The 18,599-nt window shown below is 38.2% G+C and overlaps 2 protein-coding genes and 1 long non-coding RNA gene across 4 annotated transcripts in view; 2 read left to right on the forward strand and 1 right to left on the reverse strand.

Moving 5' to 3' along the window:
* The window catches only part of LOC134201431 (uncharacterized), a 23,106-nt gene continuing 4,507 nt past the window's right edge, over positions 1-18,599 (reverse strand). Inside the window, exons 2-3 of one of the 2 annotated variants that reach the window (XR_009976719.1) lie at positions 3,518-4,089; positions 1-2,754 (exon numbers count right to left, since the gene is read on the reverse strand). This is a non-coding gene — a long non-coding RNA (uncharacterized LOC134201431). Of the gene's footprint in view, positions 4,090-18,599 lie in introns of both variants that reach the window. The other variant, XR_009976718.1, reaches the window with a different exon arrangement.
* LOC101736830 (N-acylneuraminate-9-phosphatase) overlaps positions 14,504-18,599 on the forward strand; it is a 10,964-nt gene continuing 6,868 nt past the window's right edge. The window contains exon 1 of the mRNA XM_012689370.4: positions 14,504-14,913. Within this exon, the coding sequence (XP_012544824.2) occupies positions 14,803-14,913 (111 nt within the window). The 5' untranslated portion in view covers positions 14,504-14,802. The remainder of the gene's footprint in view (positions 14,914-18,599) is intronic.
* On the forward strand, positions 15,146-17,756 carry LOC134198653 (neurochondrin homolog). Its single transcript, XM_062676173.1, has one exon. The coding sequence runs from the start codon at positions 15,335-15,337 to the stop codon at positions 17,546-17,548; it is 2,214 nt and encodes a 737-aa protein (XP_062532157.1). The 5' UTR covers positions 15,146-15,334; the 3' UTR covers positions 17,549-17,756.

Here is an 18,599-nt window from a genome sequence, read left to right on the forward strand (position 1 = left end):
TTCAATTCAAATTCAAAATCATTTATTTCAACTTAGATGTCAGTATAACACACTTGTTAAATGTCAAAATATAAATAACAATGTTAACTCTACCACCGGTTCCAAAAAAAGCCACAGTCCTGAAAAGAACCGGCGAAACAAACTCAGCGGGCTTTTTTTTGGTTTTTTTCTCAAATATTTCCTTTTTTTTATATTTTTAATAACTTTTTATATTTTTAATATATTTTAAATAAACCGAAATCGATTTTTTTAATAAAATTGTGGTTGCTATAGGGCTTTTTGGCGGGAATGCGAGGAGCGAAGCTGTGTGATTATTTTATTATTTTGCTAATTTTGGGTTTCGCTTGTTTAAATGTGTAACTATGGTGGATTTTTAACAGTTTAGCATCTGTGGAAGTGCGCAAATGTGGATAATTCCTCGAAAAAGTTCAATAAAGTCTCAGTAAATAACCACCATTTTACTGTGCCTTTATTTCATTTCGTTTCAGTTAATTTCATCCCAATTGATTACCTTGTCAAATATATCCACTTCCTCTCATTTTGGTCCATAACATTTTACATATACATAACAGAATATGTCTATGTAATTTAAGATTAAAGAGTTTTATAAACTTTATCCTGGCAGCAGTGGCATTTCAAGGACCTTTTTTTTATTGTTTAGATGGGTGGACGAGCTCACAGCCCACCCGTTGTTAAGTGGTTACTGGAGGCAATAGACATCTACAACGTAAATGCGCCACCCACCTTGAGATATAAGTTCTAAGGTCTCGAGTATATTTACAACGGCTGCCCCACCTTTCAAACCGAAACGCTTTACTGCTTCACGGCAGAAATACACAGGATGGCGGTACCTACCTGTGCGGACTCACAAGAGGTCCAGTCCAGTACTAATGGCTCATTTCCATAATTAAAAAAGGAGAAGTGTTTTTTTTATTAAATTACGCATCGTCCCATCGAATCGAAATTAAAAAAAGGAACATTCATTAGACATTAGTCACTGGTCAGTGGCTAGTAAACATACCGTATGCAGTTTATATTTCCAATAAATTACCTACCCGCTGAGATCATAAGGCGTATGGTAACCAACGGTAAAATTTTCGATTATAGTCCCTTTTAGCCAACGAATATCTTGACAAATACCCTAATAAAAAGCCTCACTGCACAGCCGGGACGTTTGGAAAACCATTTACAAGGTTTATCGGCGCCATGGAAATAATAACTGAAGCCGTTATCGTCCTAAATTGATCTAATTTAAAATTATTGTTATCGCAAACCTTTATTTTTATTAGGCTGGATCATAATATTTTATCAGTTGGTTTTCACCAAAAAAGTCTTGCTTGTAAGAGTAATCTAGATCAATATTTTAGGCAGAAGACACATTAGCTAATCTAGAGAAGACTATGTATGATTATGATTCCAATAGACCTGAGAAATATGGAGAAGCCTAAATATATACTCGCTAACATTGAATGGTGAATCAAATGTTTGAACCAAAATAACAAGACTCATAAATTATATTGACATTTTAATAAGCCGATACAAGCAAACGAAATATTAACAGCAAAAAGCAATATTATTCTGAAGTGTGTTATTTTCAATATTAATATCCTACGTCAGTCGAATGAAAGTACACGTCAAACAAACGATTGGATTCATGAGCGCCCCAACCTGGCCAACATCGACTGTCGGGCACTTCGTATATAAACGGTATTATTGGCTTTCAAGACGAGAAAACACAGCCCCTGCGATATAACATTATTTGTATGTGACGGCTTTTGTACCGGAATATGTACCAGCCATATCTCAAAGACACCCGTTGTAATTAAGTAGACAATGAGAGTTCATATAATATTAGACGGTGGGCGGAATACAGCTTTTGTGCACAAACCGTTATCTGCAGGCCAGTCTTTTAACTTGGCACAACAATGTGACTGCCTCTCGCGGGTTTTGCTGTTGCTGTTTCCGAGAAAATATGATTACTTGTTTAATTTCGTAGATGGGGAGAGGACCTGACTGCCCGCTCGGCATTATGTGGTTACCGGATAAGCATCAAAACTTTAATGGCACCACCGATCTTGAGACAATGAACTCGAAGTCTCAATGTTATTGTATGTCCAATTGTGGATTTCACATTGTACTAAATACCGTGAACTCGAGTACTTTTGGGCGTGGAAGGAATTGGAAAAGTTATCGCACATGAAAACGACAAACAACTGCTCGGTCTGTGCCCCCTGGTATATCGGTCGGTAGGATGATGCGTTTTAACTAAAATATTAAATTAGTAATAAAAAGCTACATATGTTTAAACATAAAGTGTGTTACTATTTATTAGTTTGATTATGAATAAGTAATAAATAAATCTTTTAACTTTGTGATACCAATATATGTACTCGGTATGTTTCTACCGTCATATATAAATGTAATTTTTATTTTATTGACCAGTGTAGCTCGCTGGATAATAAAGAGGACCAAAGAAAATACAATCACAATTTCTTAAATATTTCAATGAGTACACGTAATATAGGTAATAATATGCCTAATTAATTATTTCTGCTCCGAATCATTCATGCGTTATGATTAGAAAGGTTTGGTCAGCTTCGATTTCAATGCGGTTGAGACTTTGAAACAATAACAAAGTTCTAGCATTCACATTGTGTTTCTGTGAACGTGTTCGTATCTGATATGCGTTTAAAACCAATTGGGCCGTGATCTCATGTAGCCAATTATAAAAAGCTCTGGCTCTATTCCGGAGAACTGAAAAAGACACAGATAAGAAAGATTGCTTTAGTGACACTAATTCTAAAGGAAATAAAAACTTTATTTCTTTCATAAAACGGATACAAAAGGCAAGATTATCCGGATTTTAGGGCCGACATCGATTCAACGGCGCAGAAAGCAAACAATCGTCCTTTGTTGTCGGTACCTATTGAAGTTTGGGTAATTAATTATAGCGAGCGGCCGTCATTTTGCAGATTCACTCCGGCCATAACGTTCTCCGCAAGATTGACTGATTAGTTGCCCCACGGCGAGGAAGCCACGGCTCCGAATACACCCTCACTTCTACTTCTCGTTAGTCATCTTATGCGCCCTTTCTTTTATCTATTAATATTGAAGTGTCGCGATAAGCAGAATGCTGACATCCCAGTAAAATATTATATACCCACCCCCCAGTTTCTTGAAATTCCTCGTGTGTGACAATATTTCAAATGTAAAGAAAGTTTAGATCGCGTTCCGTCCAATGTCAGACGGTTGCGGGAACCCATAGGTAATAGAACAAAAATATCGGCATTAATCTTGGCGACATGAGGTGGAAATGGGCAAGATTTGAATTCATAGCCCAACTCACCACTAAAACCTAAGATATAAATTAAGAGCGATTGAATAAAATAAATGAAGATTATTTTACATTAGATGGAATGATGGGTAATATATTGGCGGTAAATCGATGAGAGCGTCAAAATCCACGAGAACAAAAATACCCCTCTTTTTATTAATCGAAAGTATATTAAAAACTAACTAGGTAAATCAGTGCCGTGTCCTGATCGCAAAGATAGGACCGGAATTGTCGCTGGCTGGCATCGTAGCGTCGACGCTTGGCAGCGATGAGTCCTGGAAAGCTATGCTAGACTTCTGCGAGTACACTATCTCGCAGAAGGAGGTGGCAGGGCGAGTGAGGCAAAGTTCTTCTCACTACGCTGAAATCCACCGCCGCCGGCAGGGGGTCGGGACCGGGGTCGCATCCGTGAGCCGGCCTCCTAAGAGCTTAGGGTCCCACACGCTTTGTGCGGGGAGGGGCAAAGGCGTAGGGCTGCGTGCTTTGAACACTCGCCCGCAATAGGAAGCCTGGTGATGGTAGACCGCGTTCCCCCAAACGCTCCGGGTGAAGGTGTAGCGCGGCGCCATCAAGGCGGGCTCTCGGCTCGGATGTAATATGCTCTGCGTCAACCTTGTCCCGCCATCTCAATAGCCCCGACTGGGCTCCGGCCCGGTCTGGGGTAGGGCGCCGGCTGTGAGCGGTTGGAGTTTTTAGTGAATTTCAACTCCCACATACCCCACCTGCCGCGCGGGTGGGGATCCGGCGATTTTCTTCTGTGGAAAAAAAGGTAAATTTTAAATTCTCGCTCAATTAATCATATAATTTAATTACAATACCAAAATCCACTTCCTCACTTCATAAACGATCTCAAATTGAAAATCACAACTAGAATATACCGCAGCCAAAACTCAAAAATCAAAAAAATATCTCAGCAAAGAAACACGGTAATTGGCGAAAAGAAAAAGCTATGCCATCGAACGAAGCATCGTATATGAGAAATAAGAAAAATCGCCCCCGTTGTAGGCAGAGGAACAAAAGGTTTCATCTATTCTCGCCAATGACATGCTGTCCAAAGCATACTCAGTGCAAACACGAACTTGATAACATTTGTTTTAAATTGAAACCATTGATTTACCGTATTAATGAACGGATAATTCGTAGGGCTCTACGAAATTATGGAAATGAATAAAATTAAGATTTTTTATTTATCTATGCGGGTAAGTCTACTAGCTACAGACGGCTAGCGTTAAGTTTTCACCGGACCAAATGAATATTAGGTGAATAACTATTTTCCTTCACCATGGAAATAATATATAATATATATAAATAATAGCTGGAAGCAAATCAATCACAGTCATCCAGCCCTTATTTAGGAGTCCCTCTGTTATAGGTACCCGAGACTAACATAGATACATACTTTTTTTTGTTTTTTAAATAAATACAAGTATAGATTGTGTTACGCCGGTAAGAGTAACGCCATCTATAGCCGAATAGTCGAACGAATATCGAAGGATCTAATAGTAACTAGAACGCTCGAGACGTACAACGCCATCTATTGTCAGATAGTGGAAACACAATACTAGAGATGTGTGGAATATTCTCAATAATTCTAAGGATGTGGTATCGGCTATAAAGGCGTTGCAGAGATGGCACGTAATCGGTTAGTAATCGGGTCATTCGTAAGCACTTGTTAAGTACGCACCTTCTCAAAAAATTGGTACGTTCCTGCGGACTTTGAACATCATTATAGTCATATCGCTTGACATGAGTAAGTATATCGGGTGCCTTATCCTTTAGGCAATGATGATTTGAAATTAATTAACTAAATTATCTTTTTTATTGCTCACATGGACAAGGTCAAGATATACCTGTTAAGTGGTTACTGGATCCCATCATCAACGTAAATGAGCCACCCACCGTCAATTCTATGGTATTCGTTTTTACAGTGCAAATGCTGCCCCACCCTCCAAGCCGAAACGCATTACTGCTTTACGGCAGAAGAAATAAACGGGTAGTATTTACCCGTGCGGACTCACAAGACGTCCTACCACCACCAGTAATTACACAAATTATATTTTTGTGGGTTTGATATTATCGTGGAAGTCGATCGTGAACAATTGGTATGTACCTACGTATTTCGTTAGAAAAATTAATACCTGCCTGCTGGATTCAAAGGCATATTTGCTTCGCTTGATACGAATGCAACGGACGTAGGTATTATCATTTATGCTACGACGACTTCAACTTACTTTAATTAACTTTATTTCGCTACAAAATCTTATCCAACTATTAAATTATTTTTTTATTGCTTAGATGAGTGGACGAGCTCACAGCCCACCTGGTGTTAAGTGGTTACTGGAGCCCATAGACATCTACAACGTAAATGCGCCACCCACCTTGAGATATAAGTTCTAAGGTCTCAGTATAGTTACAACGGCTGCCCCACCCTTCAAACCGAAACGCATTACTGCGTCACGGCAGAAATAGGCAAGGTGGTGGTACCTACCCGTGCGGACTCACAGTTCGACTTCCAGTTTTCAACTGAGCTTTTATCTAATCCATGACATGTTACGAGAATCAGATGTCCAGAAATGAAGATCTCCTCTCCTCCTCGCGTCGTTTCCTCACTGCTGAGGGTCGTGACCATTATAATTCGACATGATTTTACTCCTTGTGATGTCCCGCCAGCGCCTCCGATCATTGGCCGCATGAAAGGCGTCGTGGAATGGGATCTCTAGGATCGGAAGATCTCCTAAAATACTTAAAAGTATTATATATTCTAAAACAAAGTCGCCACTTTCATAGGTAGGTAGATAATTTATTTTATGTTTTAATAACGAGATCGAGAACAGACGCGCGGAGCTCGCACTTTCGAAGTTTTCGGGCACAGCTGCCGGGCGGAGACCTATTAAAATCCATTTCCCACTAAAAATATAATCGAAGAACATTTTTACCGAGCTGAAAGCGTAATTCAATAGACGCGTTATAATGTCAATTCGTGTCCATTTTTACTTGACTAGCGTAAACGATTTCAGACCTTATTTTAAAGGGAATAAGATTTTAAGTAAGATTTTAACACTAAACATACCATAACTGGTCAAATGACCCATTTTGAACTTTTGCATTGAAAATGCACGTATCATCTTATTGCTTTTGCACATTTGACTTCATGACTTTTTCTTACGAATTAATCTACATTATTATATAAATTTTTTGTTTGTTTTCTTTTGTTTATTTTGAGTAATACTAGTCGTATACCATTATCTACCCGCTATGGTAGAAAATGGTAGGTAAGTGTTGGTATGATTAGTGTTAAATTGATTGTCGACGTATTAGCTGGGTTTTTTTTTCAAAAAAATTAAGACATCTTACATCGTAGATAGTACTGACCGTTTTTTTCAATATCTGAATTCGGAGAATAATTCGCGTCTGTCTAAAATATGAAGCCCGAGCCCACATCAAAACAGATTTGAATGGGACGCAAAATGAAGGCGCGAAACGTCCAACATAACGGCTCTTCAAAAAAAGGAAATGTTAAAAAAACAAGATTCAAAAGGGAAAAAGGAAGTAGGTACGTTGGTAAATTATAAAAGTGCGACGAGGGCCTTTTGTTTACGCGCCTCTACTGGCAGAGCGACCGCATTTACAAACAGACTGCCAAGTTATGCCTCTAATTTGTCGCAAAAATGCTATAGTTACGTTTTTTTTTCAGCAAATCGCCAGCGTTCAGCGCAGACAACACAGTAGGTAGCTTTTATCTTAAGCAATAAAACGAACGTTCTGGAGGCTATTTTTCTGAACAAAATAATTTGAGACTTGGAAGCGGGACAGGCTTAAACCTAAAACTAATTGCCACGCCGTTCATTTGCTAATAAATTTCTACAGATGTTTTCTCAAGAGGAAAAATGTAATTACCATAAAAGCAACTATAGATAAAATTGTGGAAAATATTTCAAACACGAATTAAAATTTATATAATTGAACTAATAATTTGAAAATTTCTTTGACTGTGAAGCCGATTTAATTACAAATAAATTTGATCAATTCAAGTATGATCTAAACATACAGAAGATAGATAATTTCAATTGTCAAAGCCCTGAAACGATTCGAAGTAATTGTACTGAATTGCGGCCCGATTTACATGTGTAGTATGGTTTCAACATAACTGTAGACACTCTGGTTTACTAACACAATAGTTTTTTAACAATCAACCTGCTTATTTCTGTTCTATAATCCGTTCCAGGTGACAGTTGACTGAGCTACTGAGACATCAATGGGATGACAATCGGACGTGAACGTAACCCTTCGCGAGCCTCTTTGGAGGCGGGCGGACCAACTCACAGGGATTCGACAAGTTTACAGAACAACGCGACGGTTTTCCAAGTCCTCAGAAACTGCATCAATCGTGACTAAGAATGGCTCACCATCGTGCTGGTGCAATTGTGAACCAAGGGCTGTTACTTGGGGAAGTATCTGCACCGGATCGGAGCTTACAGCAGAGTTCACAAGCGACGCTTGAATTCTTCAAATGCACCATCTTGCAATAACAAGAAGCTGAGCGAGAGAGACAGGCTATTCACTCTTCGGCAGTACAATAGGGATTTAGCCCGCATCGAGGCCGCTTAAGTGTTTAACTAATTTTCTTATATCAGCGGGAGGACCCAAGAAGATGTGTAAGTTAATCTGCCCAAGTCTTACAGCCGCATCCGTTAAGCACACTCCCGAACAACACTTCAAGCTTTCCGTAAGGGTAGGTGGCACCTTGCCCTCCACCTACCTCTTTTGTTAAGAAGTTCAGTCGCTGCAACTCAGCCCCCAAACGCGTAGGCGAAAGTCCGGCGATTTCCTCCAGACCCAAAGCTAAAAATAATTCTAATCAGCCTTATTAATTAAATACTTTTACATTCCAAGACGCCAGTGATTCGTTGATAAAGTATCAAATTTATATTAATAAATTATATAGTCCCTAAATGTTGAATTAGGCCAACCAACCTTCCTAATTCTATATTTCAGGGACAGCCAGTGTTTCAGTTGGACAAATGAAAACGAGATATGTGGCTTCTAGCTCCTGAATACCGAGGGAGGAACTGGGTACCTCCGCGAATCTCATTAGAGACGCCATTTGCATGTCGTTCATTACCCTCCTGCATTATATGATATTCATCCATATTATTACGGCCGACTACATTTTACATTTGCTTGTTTTAGATGAGATTTTAATTTTCTTTTTATAGCATTCGATACTGTACTTACCTAGTGAATGTTTTATTAATTACGGAAGACATCAGATAGAGAACATAGATTACATAATTACAATAAGTAAGGAAAAGAAATCGAATTAAGGTTATACGCAAATAGAAATAGATTTGCTCACATCTAAATATTAGATTGGTGACAAATAAATAATGATTATGAAATTATCAGCGCTTAACAGAATGGGAATATTACTCATTCTTCCTTTTACAATGCCTCTTCATTACTAGAGACAGACTTTAGATAATACATGGTATTTTTATTTTTTTATGATCCAAAATTTAACCCTAAAACATTTGTAGGTATAATATTATCAAATGCAATAATATTTTATCCAAAGCATTTTAAGTCCGACTATTCGTAAGCGCCGGTAAAGGCCTACTGAAAAAAATACTTTATTAACTCTGATTTTGACTTCAAATTCCCGAACCTTTTTACCTTCTTTGAAATGAAAATTTCACTCATCGGAAAAAGGCAGTTTATGACTTAGTTCAAATCAAAGACAACGTTCTGATGTTCAGCAAAGCTCTTCTCATAATAAATTACATTGCCGTCAACTCTGTGCGATCTACCTTTGTATCCTTGTGCCGAAATAGAGTTTGGTTTAGAAAATAAATTGGACGGAGCCGTCCAATGGCCGACAACGGTAACAATCGGTTAACTAATGAAACGCCACCTGCACTTGGCGGATGCACGTACTGTCAATTGGAATTCGATTGGTTAGTGAATATTTCATTTTAGTATTTTAGTTGGACTGATAATTAAAATGGTAATTATTTAATTTTTATTTAAATTTAATGGAAACATTTGTATGTCTGTGGTTGTGGGTACAAACAAATCTGAATAATGACTAAATCAATAATTAATTGCGGTTTTCGGTGTTTCTGGGAACAGTTCAAACAATTTTTGCTTAATTTAATTATTATTTCTTAGTAATTTATTATTTGATAAATAATCAAAGTAGATTAATTAATTTTATAATTAAGAAACACCTTACACTGGAGACATAAGGTCAAAGCATTACTTATCACTAGATAAACTAAAAAAAGTACCTACTATAGCCAAACCGAAACCCACGAAACAGAAGCAAATGTTCAAATACTTTTATGTAATCAAATACGTAAATGTACCATATCGGTTACTAATTAGACTATGATAATAGGTTGGGGAAAAGTATTTACGCATTATAGTATGTATGAACTTGTAATAAAATCTCTTTGGCTATATATACTATTTGTATCTGGCTAGTTTTGGTATCAATAAAAGTTTAAATTGTAAAGAAGATAATTCTAAAATTTCTATAGCAATGGGATCATAGATTATACACTTAATATATTTGAAATGGGATAATATCCAAATATATTAATTAAGTGTCTATAGTATAGTATCTATGATCATGTCCCTACTACCTACAAAATGGCAAAAAGTTATCGAACAAAATGGTACGTACCTAGATACTTTAGTTAAATGTAAATAAACTATATTAAAAAATGTTGTGAATTTTCTTAAAAATGCGAAGGAACTTTTTCTTCATCCTATTATTAATTCGTTGTGCGTACGTCTCCATGCTCTCAGTTTATCCACCCAACTAATCATTTGATTAAGACCGCGCAGAAACCACGAACCCATCATTCAGTTTACACGATAAACCAAACGCGACGCATATATCAAAATCATAAATCGGCTTACCCGGAATGATGTGCAGAGCCCAAGCTGCATCGGCTCCGTCGGATAAGGCAGGTGCAAGGTGTCGATAACGTAAACTATGTTTTCCAGGCATAAATCAGCCTGTTACTCGCTTAACAGAACGGTACGACACTTAGGACAGGTTTGTTTGCTCAAGTCTTCTATCAATGGCATATTGGCTGACACTTGATGCAAATCTAGTGTAAATGCAGATCTGTATTAGTTCCATTAACAAGTGGCACTTACAGAGACCGGGGACCTTTGGCTAAAATACTTCAAATGTTATTAACTTCAACGTCTAATTCGTCGTAGGTACGTATATTCACTTAAAAAGACAAAGAATGCTTAAGTACATCAAATTTCCTAAATATTTAATTCAACTTATTTTTAATTTAAACTTATTAATATGATTTTGCTATTATGCGAAACCATCAAAAGAAGTGTATATGTACCAGTACCAAAGAAACCTAGATAGACATGTGTAAGTATATCTACATGTGGTGCTTTTAGGCCTCTCAAAAACAGGTCACCATCTTCGTCAAACTCGTCGATTACGACAAAGAGCTCGACGGGCGAACTAACCCATAGACACAACCCACTGAATTTCTCGTCGAATCTTCTCAGTGAGTCGCGTTTCCGATCCGGTGGTAGATTCTGCGAAGCACTGCTTATGCTAGGGCTAGTGTTAGCAAATTCTCTCAGGTTGAGCCCGTAAGCTCACCTACCCACCCGGGCGTAACTGGAATAGCCTCTTAGGCTACCAGCGAATAGGAAGAGAAAAAAACGTTACGGACCTTTTTTCCCGGTTAGGGTACCCCTCCGCATGCGACTTGGACACGGCAGAGCATACGCTCGTCGCCTGCCCCGCATGGGAGGGGTGGCGCCGTGTCCTCGTCGCAAAAATAGGAAACGACTTGTCGTTGCCGAGTGTTGTGGCATCGATGCTCGGCGACGACGAGTCGTGGAAGGCGATGCTCGACTTCTGCGAGTGCACCATTTCGCAGAAGGAGGCGGCGGGGCGCGTTAGAGACGCGCAAGCCCGCCGCCGTCGAGCGGGGGCTAGGGAGGCGGATCTCGCCCAAGCCCTGGCCCTCTAAGTGTTTCGGGTCCCCCTCATATGTCGGTCTGGGGACCGGCGAGGGGGACCTAAAAAGACATCGTGCAAGCTGCTCTGCACGCGTTTTACGCAAGAGCATCCGGGTGATGGAAGGCCGGCTATCCTCGACCCACGCTTGTTCTGACCCAGCGGGGTATTCCGTAGGATAGCTCACTCTAACCGGCGCCATCTAGGCGGGCTCCGGACAGCCTGCTGACCGAGAGGGCTGGTGGTCGTGGCGCCGACGACCGCCAGTCGGGCGTCCCGAGGGGGAGGGTGATGGGAGAGATGTGCTCCGCACTAAACACTTCACTTTCCCCCCTTTGCCTTTTCATGAGTTCTGTCTCATGTGAGGTTTGGACGTTGGTTGTTGAGCGACAGGAGGTTTTAGTCGGTTCGACTCCGACATGCTCCGCCCGCCGTCCCCAGTGGAGGGCGGAAGTCCGGCGATTTCCTCCTGACCAAAAAAAAAAAAAAACCCTCCGCATCGTCCCATAAGGAACATCGTTCCAAAATAAAAAAAATTACAAAATCTACATATAACTAATGCTTTAATATGACGACTACAAGTTCCAAGAATCACAATCTGCGACCTATGCCCCAGGCGTCAGCACATTAAGCGGCACGTGATACAGTAAATCGAGGTGCTCTAAAGAAAGTCGGCCCAGGCCGTGCAGATTACGGCCACCGAATGAAAACGACCTGCTAATGAGCATCGCAAGTTAATTGCCGCGAACCCCCTCACACTATTCAGTTACGTCTGAACTGAATGCTGATAAGAGCGCAATGGAAACAAAAACATGTAGCTGGGCTACCTTCTAAATACCTTATTTTTTATTTATTTTGTTTTTTTATTTTACAGCTATTTAAAATTTCTGAGAATAATAAAAACAAACAATTAGACAAAGCAACAAATCTTGTTTAGAGGTGATTTTATATAATTTGATTTGACATGCTACTTAAACGAGGTATAAAAACCAATTTACCTTAGCACATTTTTAATATAATAATAATAAAAACATTCCGCAACAAAAATAATAATAAAATAAAGTTCTCCAATGAAACTAGTGTACACACAATCCAACACAAAACGGCCAACAAGAAACGATAATGACCGTACAAAATGTTTACGTAAGAAATTGGCATTGGCTTGGCAATGTTTGGCAAATAAGGCCTGCGGCAGGGCCCCTGCGTGTGACAGGAAATCTAATAACCCTTGAACGAGTTTCACGTATAAATTTCTTGCAGAATGGCCGTGCCCTGTCCCTTTTAGAGTTCCATGTATTGCCTCGGACAGCACTCAAGAATACATAGTCTGAATTTTTTCATACGAATCTTTTGGTGTTGGTGTTTACTATTATGTATGTAGGTAATGCTCAGGTAGTTTGCTTGGCTTATTTTGGAGTTATGGTTTGTAAAGGTTGTAATATTGATTATACACATGCATAAGTAGGTAAATCATAACCTAATGATCATAGGTTTGCGGAAACAGATTTAATTACTTTCAACAGTAACAGTTTATTTGCGCCTTTTTTTTTTTTTTTTTTTTTTTCTACCTATGCTGATAGCTTTGAGAGGCTATTTCAGCTTCGCCCTAACGTTTGTAGGTGAGCTCACGGGGCTCAAACTGGAGAGTTGCTAACACTGACCCTACCAAGAGCAGTGCTTCGCAGAATCTACCACCGGATCGGAAACGCGACCCACTGAGAAAATCCGGCGAGAAACTCAGTGGGCTGTGTCTGAGAGTTAATTTACTCGTCGAGCCCTTCGTCGCAAGCGACGGGTTCGACGAGAACGGTGACCGGTGCTTGAAGTACCTAGAAGCACCGTTAGTGGATCGGGAGGATCCGAGATGACGTGTTTTGGGCGACGTCGACTGCTTTCCATTCTGTCCGCAAGATCGGGAATGTAATTACCGGCGGCCACGATGAGAGGGTTCTCGTGTCGTGCCGCTTTATCGAAGTGGAAATACCATGGATTAAACACTAACTAAAACTAAACTTGTTCTTTTAATTACGATTTAACAGGTTAAATATTAAGTGTATATATTATCTATGTTCACACTACATAGGTACTCTTTAATTTTAGAATGATTCTATTTGTACCTTAGATAATCAGCTCAAACACTCAACAAAAATGTTTACGGGCGTCAGCCACTAGATGGCTTCGCTTCGATTAGTTTCTCATTGCTCCTGTTGATGGCAGTAACATACTAATTAACCTATATTTTATTTTTAATAAACGATTTTGTAAATTTAAAATACCACAAATTGATAAAATTTAATCAATTTGTCTAAAACAAATAAAGACTTGTATAGTTTATAATTTTTTGTCTTTAGTTATAAAATAATTAAATGCCTTAACTTTAACAACATATTATAAGCATAAGAGCATCCGCTACAAGATGTCGATAGTTTCCATACAAAAAAAATATTTGTTTTAAAGTATCGCCCTGATTTCGGCTCAATGAATTTGGCTCCCCTTTTTTGATTTTCGGATTTTTTTTATTTTTAATTATTTGTTTGTCGTTTGTTCGTTAATGCTCGAATGTAAAAATTTGTTGTTCGTCTTTTATTTATTTATAGTTAATTAAACAAATGATCACCATTAAGTGAACCCCCTTTTACTAGATATCTTTATTTTTATCGCTCAGATTAGTTAATAAATTGGAAATATAATTGTTTTTATGGTCGAATAATCACCAATAGTCGTCGAACAAACTATAATTAATCCAAATTAGCTAATTCGAACATTAACGAACAAACGACGAATAAATCCACGATCCAGAGATTTTTTTTACCACGTACCATCCGGCTATGGAATGAGCTCCCCTCCACGGTGTTTCCCGAGCGTTATGACATGTCCTTCTTCAAACGAGGCTTGTGGAGAGTATTAAGCGGTAGGCAGCAGCTTGGCTCTGCCCCTGGCATTGCTGTCGTCCATGAGCGACGGTAATCACTCACCATCAGGTGGGCCGTATGCTCGTCTGCCTATACGGCAATAAAAAAAAAAAGATAAAAGTTAAAAATAAAAAAAAAACCGAAAATCAAAAAAGGGGTCCAAATTCAGTGAGCCTCTGATTTCTACGTCACACTCTCCAAGGTCACATTGTGTGATTTGCTTGCTGTCACTGCCATCTGTTGGCAAACAATATTGAAAACACAATGACGGCAAAATGCTATTAATATGTTTTAGTGTGATCACTAGATGGCGTATCCACGAGTTTTTTTGCTTACAAAATTTAACAAATTACCTATTTACCAAATATAATGTAAATAACAAAATATTCTCTTACAATATGTAAATTTATTTCAAATGTTTCTGTTGTTTTTTATCATAAATATTACAATTTCGTTTGCCTAAGTACTCAACATTACGTCACGTTTGTGACGTCAAGGACAAGTGTTTTTCCTTTTATTCGTTGATTTTACATTTTGCTGCGTAACAAATTATGGCAAATAGTGGATATTTTGACGAAAATAGTGATGTTTCTGCTATACTATTCGATTTAGATAACACTTTAATACAAACAAGAAAAGGAGATACTAAAGCTTGTAATAAGGTGTGTATATTTTGATATTTTAGTATTCTTTCACTTTGACATTGCCACGGTCATGGAAGCATGGGTATAGGTGATTGACAAAATGAATACTGTCAGTCTCATTTTTCGCGCTAAGTAATATTTTACGATTTTGATTCATTTAATATACCAAAGGCTTACCTTTAGAGCTCACTTCAGAACCACTGCTGCATGCACAGCATGTAGATATTAATGTAGATCATTTACGTTCCAGTGAGCTATAATTAGAATAACATAGTAAGAGAACGTGAGCTCGACGTCCAGATTTAGCTATTTTGGAAGAGAACACACTCTAATTATAAACGTGATGTGGATCGAGTCGCTGTTTGAACGATCCGACTGCGATTCCGCGCACTCAGTGGAGCCCTATTGCGTTTTGTGAGCGTGTCGTGTGTTAGTGACAATGGGTGATGTATCAGAACCAATCAAGAAATGCATACTCATCTTAAAAAATGCAAGAAGCGACACCGAAAAATTTGCTGCCCTGTTTATGGTGACGAAACTGGTAAAAAGCAAGGACTGCAATTCTACAGCGAAGAAAGCACTTTTTGAAGCCATCGGATTTCAATTCCTCAAGAAGTTGTTGACAAGCAACAGTGTAGAAGATGATTGCCCTCCGTCTGTATATAAATCGGTGGCATTATCTGTACTCACCAACTTCTGTAATGAACCTGAACTTGCAACCCATCCAGAAATGCTGGCAAACATACCAGTATTCCTTGATATAGTACAAACATCAGATAATGATGACTACGATGATAACCTTATCATTATTAGTGAAGCATACACCTGCCTACAATGCATAGCTGAACATGAAGCTGGCCAAAGAGCTCTTATTGATGTTGGTGCTATAAAGAAAATGTCTGAAATCTACTCTCACCAAAGTTTCCAGACAGATGAAGCACTAAATATCCTTGTGAAATTGGTTAGTCGCTATGGCCCTGCTGCGTGGGGAAGCGATCCTAAACCATTCCATGCATTGGTAAACAAAATTGCTTTAGATTTTGCAACAGATCAGTCAGAGAGGAAATTTGAATTAGCCACAGTACTTAGTGCACTCTTGTACAGTTGCAACAAATCTACCGTTTTGCCTGGATCATCAGATGAAACATGGCCTCAAAGTATCTACAAAGCTCTTCATGATATTCTCACAAGTAAAATAGGTAAAAATCAGAGAGATCCTGCTTTGAAGTTAGCTGCCAACATTGTTGATCTGCTTGGTATAGAATGGACTTTTAATGATGAAGAAAATCCTAAGAAATTCTTCCTACTTCTTTTACAACTTTGTGCCATTGAAGTAAGAATGCAATTGGAAGATAGAAGCTTCAAGCAAGCATTTGCTAATGGAGAGTTAGTAACTGCCTGTTTCATTGTCCTGGAATTGTCTATCAACTACATGGCTACTGATCAATTGGACTTGGAGCAAAAAGAAAAACAATCTGTTTACACTAGCTTAAAAGGAGCATTCAATGCTGTAGTTTCATTACTGACAAAAGTGTCGAATGATAAAAACAAGGATAAACTTCCAGAAGCTGAAAAAATATTTGTTGGAGCAATGGTTAGAGTGCTGTTTGCCTGGATAGCTCAAGAGACAACAGCGATGAGAGAACAAATCTACGCTTTACTGCCTTTTATGTTTTCCCTTGCCAATGATTCGTTTCATGCATACAGATCGAGAAAACTCGCTGAGAAAAATAAATCTGAAGGTGAACCATTAGATGATAACTCCGGACTCATGGGCCAAATAGATTTACTTCGTCTGATGTTACCAGCACTTTGTCACTTAGCTGTTGAAGATAAAGCCCGAGATATCATGTTTAACCTAAAACAGGAAGACATCTTATATGAAGCTATGAATTTCCACTGGTCTATTGTGCATTATAAGAAACCTCCTATTCCTAAGTCAGAAAGAGGCAAAGCTAGGACTCAACCAGAGCCAGAACTGGATCCCAAGTTATTGGAAGATATGAAGGATTCAAGAGCTGCCATGGTTAGCCTGTGCAACATTTTCATGAACCTGACAGTGTTGGCACCTAAAATTGTTGACAATAGCATGCTGTTTAACACTCTACTCAAATTCATTTTCAACAATTTACCAGAATTGAAGGACATCCCTGAAAATCTTGTCTTACATGGACACTTGGCAGTACTGGGATTACTTTTGTTCAAACAACAAGCAAACAAAGTGAAAAAGAATGATTTTTCAATTTGTAGATATATTCAATCAACTATCAGGTTTCTTTGGGATGCATACAATGTAGATGAATCAAATGATCCGACTGCTTTAGTTGTGTCCATGAGCTATAAGGAACACTGGAATGAAATTGCAGATTTATGGTTCCTAGGAATGCAGACAATGAGTGGAGTATTAACTATAGTTCCTTGGATATCAGAATTTGCTATTGAAAGTGGTTGGGCCGGTGGAATAATTGAAATGCTTGTGAAAGTTAAGATTGGTACACTGGCTCCAAACGTTAAGTCAGCCTTTGAAGATTTTCTTTGTAGATTAGTTGACTCAAACGAAAGTGTTATACCTGTCCTCAAAAAAGCAGGTGCCCTAAAAATGTGTCGGAATCATCGACTAATGGATCTTGGCAAGAAATTATTTGGTGACTAGGCAATTTATTTAATAAAATTTTACTTTTCGTAGAAAGGTAACAATGTTGTATTCAGTATTTACTTCTAAACAGTTCATTTTCAATAAGTCAACATGATCCAGTTTTGATTCACTTGTCAATATGCATTATGTCTGAAACATATTACAACATTTAATAACTAACTGAAAATATTGTTTTGTATTTTTGAAATAAAAACTTCAAACGCAATTCCAAGCTTGTTTTCATTGCATTCATGAAGTTCGCGACTTAAAATACATATAAAAAATATATACAGATATACAATGACTGTAAACACTAGAGTATCAGTTTTCAACTGCGAACCTTTGCCAACCAAACTTCAGGTGACTGAACACCCAGACAACGGTCGTTAACCCCATGCTATTTCAGGATTACAGACACTTCTGTGTAAGCTAACACACTACACGAACCACATAATACTTCATAACAAAGATTCGTCTTCTATGTCACATAAAAATAAAATATCAAAACCAAAATACATAAATAAAAAAAATTGTACAATTCTAGCATGAAAAGAAAATTATGTTAACATTTTCTGAAGGACACGATTACGCCTAAGCGGGGGCTCAATTACGACCCTGGTATTGTTTATTTTCATGGTCATCAATTTTGCCGTATGCTGGTTTGGCCTCTATAACAAATAAAAACTACATTTGATAGCTTCCGACATAAGAAAATGTATATTTTTGTCTGGTTGTTTATTTGTGTTCAATGCGTTCGCATTTTCATTATCCCATTAAATAGAAGCTTTGTACAGTTGGAAGATAACATGTTTTTTGCATATCTTCCATAGCACCATCCGTATACAATATGTACATACAGCTCGTAAGTTGTTCAAACTAATAGGTAATTCAGTATTGAATAGAAGTTTTGCAAATATTTTAACGTTTAGAAAAAGACTACTAAAATACCAAAATATTCCATAAATAGTCTGAATAGATAAGGCCCAATTAAACTGATAAAGATGTTTAACGTATGGTGTTTAATTATAGGATTAGTGTGTTTTAACATGTTTCTCATAATTTTCGTATC

This window comes from Bombyx mori, chromosome 25 (genome assembly GCF_030269925.1).
Source record: "Bombyx mori chromosome 25, ASM3026992v2".
Lineage (NCBI taxonomy): Eukaryota > Metazoa > Arthropoda > Insecta > Lepidoptera > Bombycidae > Bombyx > Bombyx mori.